We start from the raw sequence: 16,802 nt of genomic DNA, 5'->3' as shown, positions 1-16,802 counted from the left end.
ACGCTCCTGCCAGTGTCAGATTCCTTCTTCTAACCATTCTGACAACTGGTCATGTTTTGAACTTTGGATTTGAATACTTTTGGTGACACCAGTAGGGAATCATCTCATGGGACAATTCTTATTGTTAGGAAATTCATTGTTATACTGAACTGAAATCCTTTTATTCACACACACGCACACAATAGCTCTTTCTCGTGGAACATGGCTGGCATGAAAATGTGCAAAGATGTATCCAGTTCTCTACAGTTTTACTGTTCATCCTATTTTCTGGGTTTCTTCCTGACAGAAGGATTATACCTCACTCTGTTGAATTCAGGTATGTTGGGTGACTAGCTCTGGTTTATGGAAATTGAGAAGATATGTATCACTTCTGGGTAGAAGCTTTGAGAGCCAGCTGAAATGATCTCTTTGCCCTCTACCCTGCTAAGCTCCTGAGAGAGGCTATTGCATCTGAGTGCCAGAGGGAAGATGGCATGAGGCAGAGCCCCAACCAAGCTCTGAGGGACCTGTAGTGCAAACAAGGTGACTTGAGGCATTTCAAGTTCTTGGAGTGACTGAAATATGAAGGTCAATGTTCATTATGTTAACAAAACACAACCTAGCCCACTCCCAAGTTAATCTGGCTTTCCCCCCTCTTTTAATCATTCTTCACAAATTGTAATTTCAGCCTCTCAAACCTTCTGACTAGTCCCCTGGATTCCACCCGTTTTTGACACTGTTCTCCTTAAATGGTGAGCTCAAATCTGAACACTGTACCCCAGGTGAAATCCCAGTAGCCCACAACCAGCCTTTTGACCTGGGAACTCACTGAATAGAACCTAGAGTTGTTTTTGTGCTTGTTTCCAGGTGTATGCTTTTATTATCAGCTGTGTTATGCTGTTAACTCACGTTGAGCTTGTGAACCAATAACTAGAGCTAAAGGCTTTTTCCAGTGATCTCTCAATATTTACCTGGGGAATCGGTTTTTAGATCGTAGCTCAGGTAGACAGGACGGCATTTTACAACGGTTACATGATCTCTTTAAAACAAGTTAGCAGCAGAACCATTTACAGAAACCAGGTGTTCTGTCTTTTGGCTCCGACCATGCCGTAAATCTTCACCATCCCGTGCACTGAGCGAAAGCTGCAACAGTGCAGCACCGGCAGGACTGGGCGCACGGTAGGTTGCTAAACCCAAGGAAAAGCCCATTTTCCCGCGAGTCCCTGAAGGCGGGGCTTCACTTTCCCAGGCCGACGCGTTACGCATCCTCACCCTTCCGCGGCGTGGTGACGGAAGGAGCTCCCAGCCCCCTCCCTCTCTGGCGCCGACACCCACTGAGCGGCCGCGGGCCTTTTTGGTGGGCGGGGCACGCCCTAGGAACTCTCCTGGTTGGCCTGCGGCCCGGCGCGGCGCATGACGTGTTTCCGTGCGTCTCGTCGTGCTGCGGTTAAGGCGTGCCGTCCGCTCCGGGCGCCTGAAGGAGACTTGGAGAATTTGGGGTCCCGCTGCTTGAGTCGCTGGGAGTCGCCGCCGCCGCCGCCACTGCCGGCAATCCATGAGGAAGATGCTCGCCGCTGTCTCTCGCGTGTTGGGCGTCGCCCAGAAGCCGGTGAGGCAGCGTGGGCGGCCCGGGTTAGGGCGCGAGCGGGGCCGAGGCGGGGCCGGATCCCGGAGGACGCTGGAGGACGGTCCGGGTCCGGGGGCGCGCGGTGTGGCGCCGCCGAGGGCGCTGCGGAGCGGCCGGAGGGCCACGGGCCTTTTCTTCTCCCTTCGCGCCTGGCAGTCCTCTCCCGGCCCCGGGACGAGCGGCTGCCCGGCCCTTCGGCAGCGAAGTGGGGGAGGGGAGCTCTACGAGGTCCGCGGGGAGGTCAGCCGGGGCTTCCGGCACCGGCTAAATTAGTTGTGCTCCAGAAGTGTCTGTTCTTTTACTGTGGGTAGAAAAGGGGGCCTTGGGCATCCCTGAGTGTCCAGTTGATCCTGCCCACTCATTTTAAATCTTCCTAATTACATTCTTCTTGATTGAGAGGCCGTGCAGTGTGTTAAGAGCGTGAAATCCCGAGACTAGTCGCGTTCAAACACCTGCCTCACCATTTACTAGCCCTGTAACCTTGGGCAGGTTTTTGTTTTTGTTTTAAATTTCCCGTGCTCGGTTTCCTTCTCTCTGAAGAGGAAATACTACCAGTATTCATCTCGTGGGGTTGTCGTGAAGCTGAAACGCGTGACGCGTACGTTAACCTTTCCAAATAGTGCCCGGTCCATCTGTGTTCAGTGGTATTTCGGTGCCCAGTTGGGTATACATTTGTGGAACACCTGCCCCCAGCTCTGGAGGGTTAATTCCGGGTCATGCTCACTAGAAACCACCTCCCCCTCGTTCCTCCTCGTTGGGTTTTTCTTGGCAGTCACTTCAAGACCAGTCAGGCAGAACCTAGAGGAAACCGCCCTCCCCCTTAACACACGCTTAGGGTAAAAGTAGCTAAAGAAAACGGCAGTGCTCCTTGGGAGAGTGGAAGGTTAGCACTATTTATGGCTCTAGGTTTTAGATGCGCCTAATGCCTTCAAGCATTTTGATCTCTTGGTGTGGGGAGGTAGTATTACTGGGTACAACTAGCAGCCAAGCTTGACTTGCTTTTCAAGTTCTAGTAACTCCCAGGATTTGGGAGCAGTTCTGCCTAGAATGCGCAGAGATCATTGAAAAGTAGGAAGGACACTCTTCTGGGAACCCTTTTGACGGAAATAACTACAAAACACAGTTTGGTTCATCCGTTACTAGCATTTAATTGCAACTAGATCCGCCTGAAAGATAAGCGCATTTCAGTTTTATTTCTGTATATCACAAGATACACCAACGTTTCTTGAGCTCTTAATGTGTGCCAGGCTCTAGGCTATTTAATCTTCACATCTTCACTTTTTAGTTGAATGTAAGTAATGGAAACATGTTTTCAACTTTATGTGAGCGTCTTAGTTCTGAATCAGGTTAAATTTAAAAGGCTGCAGTAGAAAAGAAAAACTTCAATAGAATTGGTGGTGTTCTACAGTAAAAAAAAACCGGTGTGTGCGTTTTCAAATTACTGTCACCTGTGTCCCTAGGAACAGAGAGAAGTCATTAATACCAGAGGCTCATTTGCTCGGCTGCTCTACATACCTGCTTGTGTTTTCCATTCTTCCAGCAGTGCATTGGCATGCTGCAAGTTGCACTTCATCGCAGTAAAACTTTGCTCTCTTCAAAAGTCATATAATACCACCCAAATCAAATAGAAATGAATTTTGAGTTACAATAATTTGTTAACTGGATAAAAGCAAGAGTGGACTACAACTTCAGTTGTACTTTTTGTGGGATCTGAAGAATATGCTTCAGGTCTCGGTGGAAAGAAGTCATGTCAATTGGGGCACCTGGGTGGCTCAGTGGGTTAAGCCGCTGCCTTCGGCTCAGGTCATGATCTCAGGGTCCTGGGATCGAGTCCCGCATCGGGCTCTCTGCTCAGCAGGGAGCCTGCTTTCCTCTCTCTCTCTCTCTCTCTCTCTCTCTGCCTGCCTCTCTGCCTACTTGTGATCTCTCTCTGTGTCAAATAAATAAATGAAATCTTAAAAAAAAAAAAAAAGTAAGTCATGTCAATTTACATATCAGTGTTTGAAAATGTGGCAGAATGTGGCTAAAATAATACAGTAATAGTAATTGCTTAAATGTGTGTGGTCTAATCTGGACCTTAGCCATCACTTAGAGTACTTCTGTTGTGAGCAGATATATCCAGTTGAAAAAGTCGAAAGGAAACATTTCCCCACTTTTTACCACCCAAGCAGTAACAGCCACGCAAATAGCAAGAATGGAACGCTGGTTGCAGAGAATCTCTCTCCCTCCTGAGGCTTGTATCTCATACTTTGAGTGGTTTAAAATATGTTTGTTGTGGAGCCATATCATAGGATAGTGGTTTACCTGAAATGGGAATTGGAGCATAGTTTTATATGAAGAATAATTCTGAAAGTAAAGTTTTGGCTTGTTCAGTGTCTGGTTATGACTGCAAATAGCAGAAATAAACAAAGCCCACAGGTTATCTAGTCTCTTCAGTTTGGCCATTAACTTCATTCTGTTTTCACTGTAATTTCTATGGAAACAAAATGGCCAAGTGGATGGGTTTGATTTTTGCCTCCTTTCTCTTTTTGCTGTTAACTTCAGAAGTGGGTATGATCATGTTTCATTGGCCAGAGCATGGATTCATTTTAAAGGCAAGATCCCAACAAAGTAGAGAGTGGAGGATACACTCGTGAATATGTTGGGGCTTATGAAAAATTCAGGACTGCATCCTGATAACTGATAAATGATAATAATGACTTTCAAAAATACCTGACAATAAAAGTACTGATATATTTGTATATTTTGGTCTTTCAAGGCAAGCAGAGTGCTCGTGGCCTCCCGTAATTTTGCAAATGATGCTACATTTGAAATTAAGGTAAGAGGTGTTTCGCTTTGTGTTAGTAATTTTTCCACAGGTCCACAACGCCTGCGTCAGGCTCTCTGCTCACTGCTTCTCCCTTTCCTGCTGCTGCTCCTCCCGTTTGTGCTCGCTTTCAAATAAATAAAATCTTAAAAAAAAAAAGTTTCTTTGGAAGTTTGTCTTTCAGCCTCTATAACTCTTTTGACTCCCATGGATTGTGGGGGGGGGCGGGGAGTCATCTTCGATTTCATTCCTCTAAACTCGATCCTCTTGCAGAATGAGCTTTATGATTTAAGGAGTCAGAAGCAATGTGCGGCATTTCTTTTGTGCTCCTCTGCTGGTTTTTGAGTTAAATATTATCGCAATGAGATAATAGATCTTACAGTGGGTTGTCCTTGTTTACGTTGTAGTAACTGGAAGTTAACTGATTCCATTTCAGAAATGCGATCTTCACCGGCTGGAGGAGGGCCCTCCTGTCACCACAGTGCTCACCAGGGAGGACGGGCTCAAGTACTACAGGATGATGCAGACGGTCCGCCGGATGGAGTTAAAGGCAGATCAGCTGTACAAGCAGAAGATTATTCGTGGTTTCTGTCACTTGTGTGATGGTCAGGTGAGTGGTGGTTTTGAAGTAAAACCATGTTGGATGTAGGAGTTTAAGTATGGTTTGTAGTTATTGGTTTTCACCCCGCCTTACGCATCTGAAGGATTTGAGGCCAGTCTGTCAGAACATAGACGAGCTTGTGAGGCCTGCTCCGAAGCTCATGCTGAGGAAGTCACGCACACATCCCGCTGCTGGTGTCCCTTGATGGCTTTGTGATCACCTGTAGTGCATATACTTGTGACTGAGAGGGTTTTCCCTTTGTGTTTTGTTTTTCTGGTTTAGGCCAAGGGTTACAAATTCAAATGCCTGTGGGGACGACGAGCTGGGTGGAATAAATTAGTGAAGAAGGCGGGACTGTTCGGGCCTGGAGTGGGCAGGCCCCGCCCACCCGGAGACACCATCACTTAGTTCTAGCCAGTTGGTGCCATATGAAAGTCTGGGGTTAATGCTTCCTGGTTTTGGTTCTTTACTAGATAACAGAAGTTTCACTTTTATTTATTTTTCTTTATTTTTAAAAGATTTTATTTATTTATTTGACAGAGCGCGCACAGGTGGGCAGAGAGGCAGGCAGCAGGGGTGGGGTGGGAAGCAGCCTCCCTGATGAGCAGAGAGCCCAATGTAGGGCTGGATCCCAGGACCCTGAGATCAAGACCTGAGCAGAAGGCAGAGGCTTAACCCACTGAGCCACCCAGGTGCTCCAGTTTCAATTTTCATACGAAATTCTCCCAGTATTGTTGACATCTTATTCAGGAATTTTTTTCCAAATCACTGTACCGGCTTAAAACAGTAAATCTGTGGATTTCCAGTTGGTAGCTTCTGGCTTGGCTTTTCCCTCTGTTCTGTTTCTGATGAAAAATGGAGCTCCTGGGGTGCCTCGGTGGCTCAGTGGGTTAAGGCCTCTGCCTTCGGCTTGGGTCGTGGTCTCGGAGTCCTGGGATCGAGTCCTGTGTCAGGCTCTCTGCTCAGCAGGGAGCCTGCTCCCCCCACCCCCGACCCGCCCCGCCTGCCTCTGCCTACTTGTGACATGTCTGTCAAATAAATAAAAATCTTAAAAAAAAAATGGAGCTTCTGTTGTGATTATTAAGAGTTCTACTGGGCCAAATTTTCATAATAGGCTAGGGATTTTTATCTAGAAATGTGTATGTTACTGACTCATTAACTGCTTTTTCCTTTAACGTAGGAAGCTTGTTGTGTGGGCTTGGAGGCTGGCATAAATCCCACAGACCATCTTATCACAGCGTATCGGGCTCATGGCTTTACCTTCACTCGTGGGCTTTCTGTCCGAGAAATTCTCGCAGAGCTTACAGGTTTGCTATTGATTTTCAAAAAGGGGAAATTAGTGAAATAAGTGCAGATTTCTCATATTAAGATGCTGTTACAACTTAACATTAAAACCTTTTTGAGGGCGCCTGGGTGGCTCAGTGGGTTAAGCTGCTGCCTTCAGCTCAGGTCATCATCTCAGGGTCCTGGGATCGAGTCCCGCATCGGGCTCTCTGCTCAGCAGGGAGCCTGCTTCCCCCTCTCTCTCTCTGCCTGCCTCTCTGCCTGCTTGTGATTTCTCTCTGTCAAATAAATAAAATCTTTAAAAAACAAAAACAAACAAACAAAAAACCGTTTTGAGTATGAAATAAAAGGAGCTCTCCCTTGTGGGGCTCTGGTAACTCTGTTGTGCTTTTTAGTAAACTATTTCTGAGGTCACCTGGCCCCTCAGGTGAAAGTTTCGTAAGTCTAAAAATGTTAGCTTTATAAAATTAGAATACTGTTTGTCACTCAAGCACGCCAGTAGAAATTAGCAGTCATAGAAAATTGAGAGTAGGAGCATTTCATTGTATGCAGTTTAAATTTTAGGAATCTTTTTACTATTCCCTTTGTACCCCCCCTTGACTCTTGAACTGTTCAGTGTACCAGTGCGGGAGAAATCGGAAGATGTAGCTGGCAAAAAAAAAAAAGTCCAGGGTACCACGATGCTACCATCTAAAGGAAACTCAGTGGTTAGCGAGCTGGAGAACTCCAGGACATGGGACTGGATCAACCTTCCTGAGAGGACCAGGAGATAAGGGTGGAATCTGTGTTTGCATAGAGGGAAGGGTGCTTATAGAATTGAATTAGCCTGTGAGTTCTAGTGGTTGAGCCTCTTGAGTAAATACTTGGGGTGTGGTTTTCCCTTGTGTATTTGCTTTGATGTGTATGTGCACATGCTGCCATTTATAGGGCGAAGAGGAGGCTGTGCTAAAGGGAAAGGTGGATCGATGCACATGTACGCCAAGAACTTCTACGGGGGCAACGGCATCGTCGGAGCTCAGGTGATTCGCGTGGAGGACGAGGATTGCTCGCTCTCCTAGATTTGGCCCTGGACCATGTCTTAAAATGTCCTACCTGGGAGAGCTTCCCTTTCATGTATTTTAGTACTTTGGGTGCTGGGTGTATTTTAAAAGACCTGTTGATTCATAGCTTACCATTTGATCAGTTAATAATAGATTTGGACAGTGATTTAAAATTCTTCTTTTTAGGTAATTTTTAACGTTTTATACATAAGCAAGAATCCCTAGCAGCGGCCTATCCTGTCACCTTTTCGTTTATATTTAAGCACCTTAATTGCTTTGTCACATCCACTTAGCCCGACCTCCCCCTGCTATAGACTGTGGGTGCAGGTATCTGAGGAGGAAAGGCAGGCGATCAGGATCTGAGGGGCCACGTCAGTAATCAGTCCAGCTCTTGTGGTCCTACAGTCCGTCCTCTTTGTTCTCCTCAGTTAGCGAATAATGAAGTTACAGCCTGGATGTGATGTGTGAGTGACGAATCACTAAATTCTCCTGAAACCAGCAGTAATGCTATGTGTTAACTAGAATTTTTTCAAAAAAATTGCAAGGAAATGAAGAATGGCGTAAAATTATGAGATTGTTTGCCTCACTTTGTAATGTGCTGCTGCTGTATGTTAAAAAAAAAAAAGAAAGACCTAGGTTTCATTCTTCGGCTCTTGAGTAGTTGAATCTTTATAGAAGTGTTACTGTTCAATGGTTAAGGTAGAATTATTCATGTTCCTCTACCAGTTTGATTGTAACACTGGCGGTAGGGTAGTTAGGGGTAGGGAGAGTGTGGGGAGTTTGTAACGACAGTGTGATTCCTCAAATTCTGGCCAGGGCTGAAAATTCGGAGCATTACTTTCACCCCTCATGGATTTCTGTGGTTCTTTTCTTGGTTGTCCTCAATATTAGGTGCCCTTGGGAGCGGGGATTGCTTTGGCCTGTAAGTATAACGGAAAGGATGAGGTCTGTCTGACTTTATATGGCGACGGTGCTGCTAATCAGGTGAGTACATGTCTCTTGACTTGGCAGTAACCCTTGCAGTTTGGTTTCCAAAGTGTTGCGTAGTCCTAGTTCTATTGGTGGACAAGGAGTCTGTTGCTTAGCAGTTGAAGTAGCCGTTCAGGGCAGGCCGGAATTGGGGTTTATGGCCGCATTACAGGTTTCCTTCGTGTCGTGTGGCACAAGCGCTTGGTGCCAGCGCCCCACGGAGGCGCTCTCCTTTGCCTCCTCCTCAGGGCTTCACAAACGCTCTGCGGGTGAAGGACCTTTTTACATCTTCACCCAGGCCAGACTAGCTGTTAGGCCAGTCCTGTAACATGCAGACCTCTCTCGGATGCCGTGGCATCATCAGACTCCTCTAGTGGTTTCTGAGCCTCGGCTCGTACTTTTCCTGTCATGCTCCCGAGTCCTCACCAGTCCATGGATGACACTGAGGCCCTGCTCCGAAGGCGGGTTCTCAGACAGTGGCTCGCTGTGTTACCCGTTTATAGTAAAGCATAGCAGGAGGTAGCCACGAAGTTTTACATGTTGGTCTCTTCCTAATGTTTTCTGTACCACTGCCTTGGCCCCACTGCTTGGCCCACCAAAACAAGTGGTGGTGTTTGGTTTGTCACTTCCTTTGTTTGCAAAAAGAGATGATGCTTGTCATGTCTTCCCCACCCCCCATCACACACACACACTCCTTTGCCTTAAAAGCTCTGTGGGGAAGGTGAAGCTTTCCATTTTTTGGGAAAGCTTTCATGCCAGGGAGAGCAGCAGCTTTTGGGGATGATGTAGTGGTCTAGAGAAAAATAGCTGGATAAAACCACTTGAACTTCTTATCCACGTTTCCAGGGTCAGATATTTGAAGCTTACAACATGGCAGCTTTGTGGAAACTGCCGTGTATTTTCATCTGTGAGAACAACCGCTATGGAATGGGAACATCTGTTGAGAGAGCAGCGGCCAGCACGGACTACTACAAGAGAGGCGACTTCATCCCTGGGCTGAGGGTGAGGACACCTGGTGTGAGGCCGGGGCCGCCCCTTTGTGGGTCCTTGACCGCCTCAGACAGATTGCACAGTTCTCTGTTCTCCACGCATGGACGGGTCCTGTAAAGTTAAAATGGTCTGATGCATTTGGTTTATGCTTGGCCCTTTCCTGTGTCTGAACAGGTAGATGGAATGGACGTCTTGTGTGTCCGGGAGGCAACAAGGTTTGCAGCTGCCTACTGTAGATCTGGAAAGGTAAGACTTTCTTGTAGGCCTCCGGGTCAGAGATTTCTGTTGACATTTACCTTACAATTAAAAGAATGCCTCCCGTGTCTCTTACAGCTCATCAGGGGTGGCTGGCAATTGAGGTGTGTATAAGGTAGAAGCAGAGGCCAGTGAGTCGGGTCCCTTTGTAAACACCGTGGTCTCGGTAGCTCACGTCTTGGGAAGCATCCCACGATGCCCACACTTGGCGTGGCTCTCTCCTCAGAGCGCTCCTTCAGCATTATGCCTTGTGGTTTAATCCTGTGCCTCCGCCCTCCACTCCTCCTCCCCGTTAATCATAAGCCCCTTGACCGAGCAGATTGGCGACCCGCACAGCGCTCAGCACAGAACTTTGCTTGGATGAGAGGCGTTCAGTGTAAGCTTGTCTTCTATAAGTTAAATATTAGGGTTAAAGTGTGTCATCTTAGTCTTGTTTTTTCAGTCCTGAGAATCTTGACCTTTCAGGTAAAGTAGTGGAGGGAGACGAAACCGTGCAGTTGGCTCAGGTACCGGCAGAGCTAGTGGAAGGGTGTTCCGTTGGCATTCACAGCCTCGGAAGCACGTCCCTAGGGTTTACCTTTCCGAGACACGCCCTGTGCAGTAGGACTGGGCTAGCGGTGACGCATGTGGGGAGTGGGGGGTGGCGGAGGAGGGGAGATGGAGAAGGGCTGCACGCGAGGAGAACGGAATGAAACCAAGTATGTCGGAGGTGGCAGTGGGCTCAGGAATCTCCACTGGGACTCCCCAGACGAGAGGGCTGGGGCTTGGGCAGTGACTGTCACTCCCGTCTTCCCCAGTTCCTGAAAGAACGTGCAGGGTACAAACGTACATGGAAACACGATCACTCCCCTGGGGATAAAAATATAGGTTTATTTAAAAAAAAAAAAAAAGAAAGAAACACGATCACTGGCTTATTATTATACATTTATTTCTGTGTTCATTCGCAGCCTGATTTTGGAATTAGGGGAGAGTTTCGAAACCCCTTTAAGCCCAAACCTCTGTGTTTTCCAATAGCTCCTGGATGACAGAACAGAAAAAGAGGTGACAGTGAGGGATTGACAGGTGTCAGGCGACGCAGTAAGCACTTCTGTGTTAATCAGTACAGTCCTTGAGTTAGGTCACCTCGCCTGTAAAACAGTAAGCTAAGGCACAGAGCAGTTAAGGGTACAAAGCTACTCTAGGTGAGAGCCTGGTTTGGATCCCAGGCGCTTGGACTGAGAGCAGGGCCTCCCCGTCCCTCAACTACCACACCAGACGGCCCTAGGGATCCTAGATCTCCCCTCTCCCCTCAGTGTTCAAAGATGTCTTCTGGAAGACAGGGGTAGTATAACCAGAGGACGCGGTCTTGGTGGTCAGGCTGGCCAGCAGCATCACAGGGCTGCTACCCAGATGTCAGTGAGAATCAACTTTGTCACACGCTAGCCAGACCTGTGCAGGAGGTTGGGGTGTCGGCCCCTCCGAGGGTACATGAGGTAGAGACTGACCTATCCAACCTAGTTTTAGTTCGCCTGTCCTGCACTTTCCAGCACACTTAGAGGTTTGCTTTTAGGCGTATTCTGCAAGATTGTGTTAATATTTTTCTCTAGCTTTTTTAAAAGGCTCCAAATGCTTGTAGATCATTTCCTCTGACTGAGGGGGAAAAAGTAGCTTTATTGATCCTGAAGATAAAAACTGTGCTCTCCCTTGGTGACATACCTGTTTCTAATAGGTTTTTCTGTATTAAATCTTAGCTGTTTTATAGGATTATTTATCAGAGGCAGTGCTGAGGAAAATTTAAGATCAGTGGGCTCTATAACATGCAGGATGCTTTTTTGATTTTTTTTAATTTTTATTTATTTACTTGACAGAGATCACAAGTAGACAGAGAGGCAGGCAGAGGGAGTGGGGAAAGCAGGCTTTCTGCTGAGCAGAGAGCCCGATTCAGGGCTTGATCCCAGGACCCTGAGATCATGACCTGAGCCGAAGGCAGAGGCTTAACCCACTGAGCCACCCAGGTGCCCTAGCCTTTTTGATTCTTTTTTTTTTTTTTAAAGATTTTATTTATTTATTTGACAGAGAGAGATCACAAGTAGGCAGAGAGAGAGAGGAGGAAGCAGGCTCCCCGCTGAGCAGAGAGCCCGATGCGGGACTCGATCCCAGGACCCTGAGATCATGACCTGAGCCGAAGGCAGCGGCTTAACCCACTGAGCCACCCAGGCGCCCTTCTTTTTCTTTTTTAAAGATTTTATTTATTTATTTGACAGAGAGAGATAAAAAGAGAGAGCACCAGCAGGCGAAGTGTCAGACAGAGGGAGAGGGTGAAGCAGACTTCCCACTAAGCAGGGAGTCCGACGTGGGACTCAATCCCAGGACACTGGGATCATGACCTGAGCTGAAGGCAGAGGCTTAACCCACTGAGCCACCCAGGTGCCCCTAACAGTTTTAAATATAAAATTATAAAGCTTTTAGAAGATCAGGGAAGAAGATCTTTAGGATCTGGATTGAGTTCAGCACCCAGAGAGGGCTTTTTGGGGTGCTGGCCTCTTCGGTGCCCTCTGCCTTGGTGGTTTTCTGCTCTCGTCCACAGCTCCAGCCCGAGTTTACTACTTCCTCTTCTGGAAACACGGATCTTTTTTTTTTTTCTAAAGATTTTATTTATTTATTTGACAGAGAGAGATCACAAGTAGATGGAGAGGCAGGCAGACAGAGAGAGAGGAGGAAGCAGGCTCCCCGCTGAGCAGAGAGCCCGATGCGGGACTCGATCCCAGGACCCTGAGATCATGACCTGAGCGGAAGGCAGCGGCTTAACCCACTGAGCCACCCAGGCGCCCTAGCCTTTTTGATTCTTAATGAGAAGGACGAAACATAAGTACATAGGTATTAGCTAAGAGGAAGTTCTTGACAATTCAGCCAACTGATAGAGAATCTGGTAAGAGAACATCTTTGACTCTGGAAGGATGTGCTGTGCCCGTTGTCTCATTCTCCACTGGGTTCTGTTTTAGGGGCCCATACTGATGGAGCTACAGACCTACCGTTACCACGGACACAGCATGAGCGACCCTGGCGTCAGGTATGGTCATGGGAAATCAGTGTGGGGTCCCGAGTGGGTGGGCCTCGCACGGTGCTACTCAGATGAAAAAGCAAAGCATTTCAGCATTTGCTTTGGAGGCCAGACACCAGGGGGCTTCATGCAGTGAAGCCGTTGGTGTTGAGTCGTTGTTTGATTCTTTCCCTGGAAGCATTCTGAACGTCTCTAGCATATGTCATCTGCACACGTTAACATGAGCAGCAGTAAACTGCAGAGAGGGGCACCTGGCCAGCTCGGGGTAGAGCACGTGACTCTCGGATTTGTGAATTCAAGTCCCCCGTTGGGGATAGACGTTGCTTTAAGAAACTGGAGAGAGAAATCGTTGCACAGACCAGGTTGATGGCATGGAGTGTGTATGTTGCGGGGCATGTAGCTTTTGTAGGCGCTACCCCACCCGAGAGCCAGCGTTTGAAAGCCTGGCTGGTAGGGGTGAGGCCACCTGGCAGCAAGGGGCATTCAGTATGTTGAAATAGAGCAGAGTAGGTTACACTAGGAAGAGAGTTGAACTAGGCACTTAGTAACTCTGGAACGTAACGCTGCCGTCCCAGAGTGTGACACATACAGAAGAAGTGGATTTAGGCTGAGTAAGCCTGCCCTCTCGCGCCTGGGAGTAGACTGGAGTTCGAAGGGAAAATGTTACAAAGAGCAGCTTATGTGGAGAAATAACACTTGGTGTTTTCAGGAAAACAGAGCCCTCCCTTTAAGTGTTACTTGGAATAACAGGTTTCAAAGTTGTAGGACGGGTGTCCAGTTGAGCCTTGAACAACACAGGTTTGAACCGCGCGGGTACATCTTAGGGATTTTCAATAAAAACATTACTATTCTGTATTTTCTCTCACACTTTTGGCTTAAGAGTATAGCGTGTAATACATGTAACATACACAATTTCTATTAATTGTTAATTAGTAAGAGTTGTTTTTCAGGACTCAGAGTGCTAGATTTTCAACTGTATCCATGGCAGGGGTTGGCACTCTGTTCAAGGGTCAGGTGTATTCTAGAATCAGAATTAGAAAACCTGCTGTCCAGGTTTTCGCTGGCCCCACTTCTCTGGGCTCCTAACCCTGTCTCCCACTTGGCATTCTGTTACCTGCCAGTCTGCAGTTCGCGCCACCCACCTTAAGTGGCACATAATGCAGCTCTGCCACTTTCTTCATATCCTACATCTCGATGAGAGCAGATAGCTTGAGCTCTGTTGTCAGAATGCCTCAGAAGCCCGAGGAATTGCCAGGGCAGAGTTTTCTATGAAAGATACTAGAATGTTAGAGGCAGTGTTCTTGTATTTTGAGAACATCATGGCACCATGTCCCCGGGGAGAGCTCTGTGACAGAGACGACTGTTCTGACCTACTTGTTGGCCTCCTTGTAGTTACCGTACCCGAGAAGAGATTCAGGAAGTAAGAAGTAAGAGTGACCCTATCATGCTGCTCAAGGATAGGATGGTGAACAGCAATCTGGCCAGCGTTGAAGAATTAAAGGTAGGCTCAAGCAGTGTTTCTGCACCCGGAAAGCTGCCGTTCCTGGGGGAGCTGCCTCGGTCAGTGGGAAAGGATGGATTGTGGTGTGAGTAGGATATGAAGCAGCCCTATTTGCTTAACCTTGAAATCCAGCAGCACAGTTCTGTGTTCCTAAAAATAGACTTCAGGTATCCATCAGTGTTTCCTGTGGGGCTCCAAAATATTCCCGTGATCATGGCCGTTATAAACACTTCTTCAAAAATAGCAACTGTTAGTACTTCCAGGCCTAGAAGAGTTCTGGTTCCCTACTAGCAACGGGTTCCGAGTAGAACTAGTTGGTGTTCTAAGCTGCTGTTTATTTAAAAACCTCTTGAACCATAATCTGATTTTTAGGAAATTGATGTTGAAGTGAGGAAGGAAATTGAGGATGCTGCCCAGTTTGCCACTGCGGATCCCGAACCGCCTTTGGAAGAGCTGGGCTACCACATTTACAGCAGCGACCCGCCTTTTGAAGTTCGGGGTGCCAATCAGTGGATCAAGTTTAAGTCCATCAGTTAAGGGGAGAGTGCACGTGATGGATGGTTACACCTTCTGGGGGCTCTTGGGCTCCATCGGTAAGGGACTGTTCTCAACTTTGTTAAGGAAGAAAACCCCATAAGAAGAATGTAGGTTAAGATAGTAAGTGCATGTGTTTTGTACAGTGTTGCATTAAAAGCTGTTACTGCACACTTAAGTACTTAGTGTGAATGTTATATAAGGTTATTTTAGATTTCAGATTATTTCCTTAAAATGGTTCTATTTCTTTTAATAACTGAAAAGCATTTGCTAAATAATATACAGCTAAATCTAAAGCCATTCCTACCCTCGAGGGGTGCGGGAGCACTGCCTGGACCTTGCAGCGGCGCCTGCGCCCGCGGCTCAGTGACCATCCGCTCTCAAACGTTATTTATTACCTCCAGGCAGGGGGCCGAAGGACAACCCCATTTTTACTTTTTCAAAGATTTTATTCTTAAGTTCTCTCTACACCCAACTTGGGGCTCGAACTCATGACCCAGAGACCAAGAGTCGCACGCGCCATGGACCGAGCCAGCGGGGTGCCCCAGCAACACCATTTTTAAATAAGACCACTTCCTGATCATTTCAAAGGCCAAATAACTTAGTTTTCTTCATTTATACATTAAATACAAACCTATTTTCTTAATAGTTTTCTATTTACATTCATATCAAACATTAAATACAAGGCATATTCTTACCAATTTTATCTTTTTAAGTACAATGCCAGTTCACAGTAAACTGTGGTCTAAAACAGTGATGCTCATGCCACCCTGTTACTTTAAATACCTGCTTCACCTTTCCAGTCAGTTCTATAGGGTGTACTGAGTTTTCCACCACAGCAACATGGACATTTTACAGAATTCTGTAATATTCTGGGATGTCAAAATTAGAGTTCACTCACTGTACTCCAAAAACATAAAGTTCTACTCACCTTTAAAACCTGTTGATAAGTAACAGGTATAAAAAAAAAATCCAAAGTCAGTAATCTTTAAAACTTCAAGTTCTTAAATAATGAGGTTTTCCTGGTGTAAACTCCGTGGGAATTCATGCGTATGTTACCAACTTTCTAACAACAAAGATGTCCGCTCTTGGCGCCCTCTGTCCCCTGGCCTAGCCAACTGGTTCAGCCTTATCTTGGGAGGTCGGGGACCCCTGAGCCCTTCTTCGGTACTGGGTGACTGCTGTCCAGAGCCTGCAGAGGAGACCGCCACTGGGAAAAAACCAAGAGTCTGCTTCAGAGTCGCAAGAAAAGAGAAGTTCAGAGCCACACCACCCAGTAGGAGCCCTTATGTCAAAAGCTACAGTGCACAATCCGAGACTTGTCTAGATGGCCAAAATGTGTTCCCGACTTAAATAGAGCTCTGTCCCCTTGTTTGGGCTCCTGCAGGAGTGGCACGTGGCCTCCGAGGCTTGTACGGGAGGGCCGGCTCGCTGAGTGCAGGGCAGGCTGAGGAAAGGGCGGGGGAGAGCTCGGAGGGCAGAGGACGGCTGCGAGGCAGGAGCTCTGGGGCTTCACGTTCCTCTCACTGGTACCCAGCTTTACCTGAAGAAAACTCCAGAGCTAGAGGGGAAGTCGGGTAGCTGGTTTTCTGACTAAGCCCCAGATAAGAAAGGAAATTAATTTCATTGAGTGGGGAAAGTGAGCGCCACTTTGCTTTCTACTGATTTAAAAGCACAATCACAGGAAAAAAGTCATTTTCTATTACAGTGTTTTGAAGCCATTCTTACCGTAGCCGAAGGTGTCTAAGATCTTCCTTAGTGATGCTGTTAAGGATATCAGACAGGGTGTAGCCCTCTTCAACAATCTGTAACGTACACCAAATACGGAAGAGCTAAGCTGCTTTGTAATAACGGCATAGGAACGTTTTCTTTGTCGCACATTTACCTTCTCTATTGTACTCTCATCTGCTCCTTGCAGTTGTAACCAGTCTGCGAGCTCTGGATCAGTCCTTTGCCCCTGAGACCCAGGGGGGGATGCTGGGTTCTCTGTAGTATCTGCGATGACGAGAAATTTGTTTTGTTGTATATTAATGTTTAACAGTGAAACCCTTCAAAGGTAACAAGTTGAATGGAATAAACTATTACACACAGCAGAAGTGTGATTTGAAAGGTTATGAATTAAACCCGTCCGAGCTGCTCTAACGCACAGCGCGCAGTTCCTGGATTCACTGGTCAA

General features: G+C 47.0%; 1 protein-coding gene across 1 annotated transcript; it reads left to right on the top strand.

Moving 5' to 3' along the window:
- The first annotated feature begins 1,411 nt into the window (after window positions 1–1,411).
- PDHA1 (pyruvate dehydrogenase E1 subunit alpha 1) lies at window positions 1,412–16,719 on the top strand. The gene is made up of 11 exons (XM_044236008.1): window positions 1,412–1,588; window positions 4,365–4,424; window positions 4,849–5,022; window positions 6,194–6,320; window positions 7,225–7,316; window positions 8,229–8,321; window positions 9,153–9,308; window positions 9,471–9,542; window positions 12,533–12,600; window positions 13,984–14,092; window positions 14,465–16,719. The coding sequence occupies exons 1-11, from the start codon at window positions 1,535–1,537 to the stop codon at window positions 14,627–14,629; spliced, it is 1,170 nt and encodes a 389-aa protein (XP_044091943.1). The 5' UTR covers window positions 1,412–1,534; the 3' UTR covers window positions 14,630–16,719.
- The last annotated feature ends 83 nt before the right edge of the window (window positions 16,720–16,802 follow it).

This window comes from Neovison vison, chromosome X, assembly GCF_020171115.1.
Source record: "Neovison vison isolate M4711 chromosome X, ASM_NN_V1, whole genome shotgun sequence".
NCBI classification, from domain to species: Eukaryota; Metazoa; Chordata; class Mammalia; order Carnivora; family Mustelidae; genus Neogale; species Neogale vison.
This window is presented reverse-complemented; position numbering and strand designations above follow the sequence as displayed.

Coding starts and splice junctions, on each gene's coding strand:
- PDHA1 (XM_044236008.1), top strand. CDS start 1,535: ATGAGGAAGATGCTCGCCGCTGTCTCTCGCGTGTTGGGCGTCGCCCAG. Junction 7,317..8,228: donor ACGGCATCGTCGGAGCTCAG/GTGATTCGCGTG, acceptor CCTCAATATTAG/GTGCCCTTGGGAGCGGGGAT. Junction 14,093..14,464: donor CCAGCGTTGAAGAATTAAAG/GTAGGCTCAAGC, acceptor TCTGATTTTTAG/GAAATTGATGTTGAAGTGAG.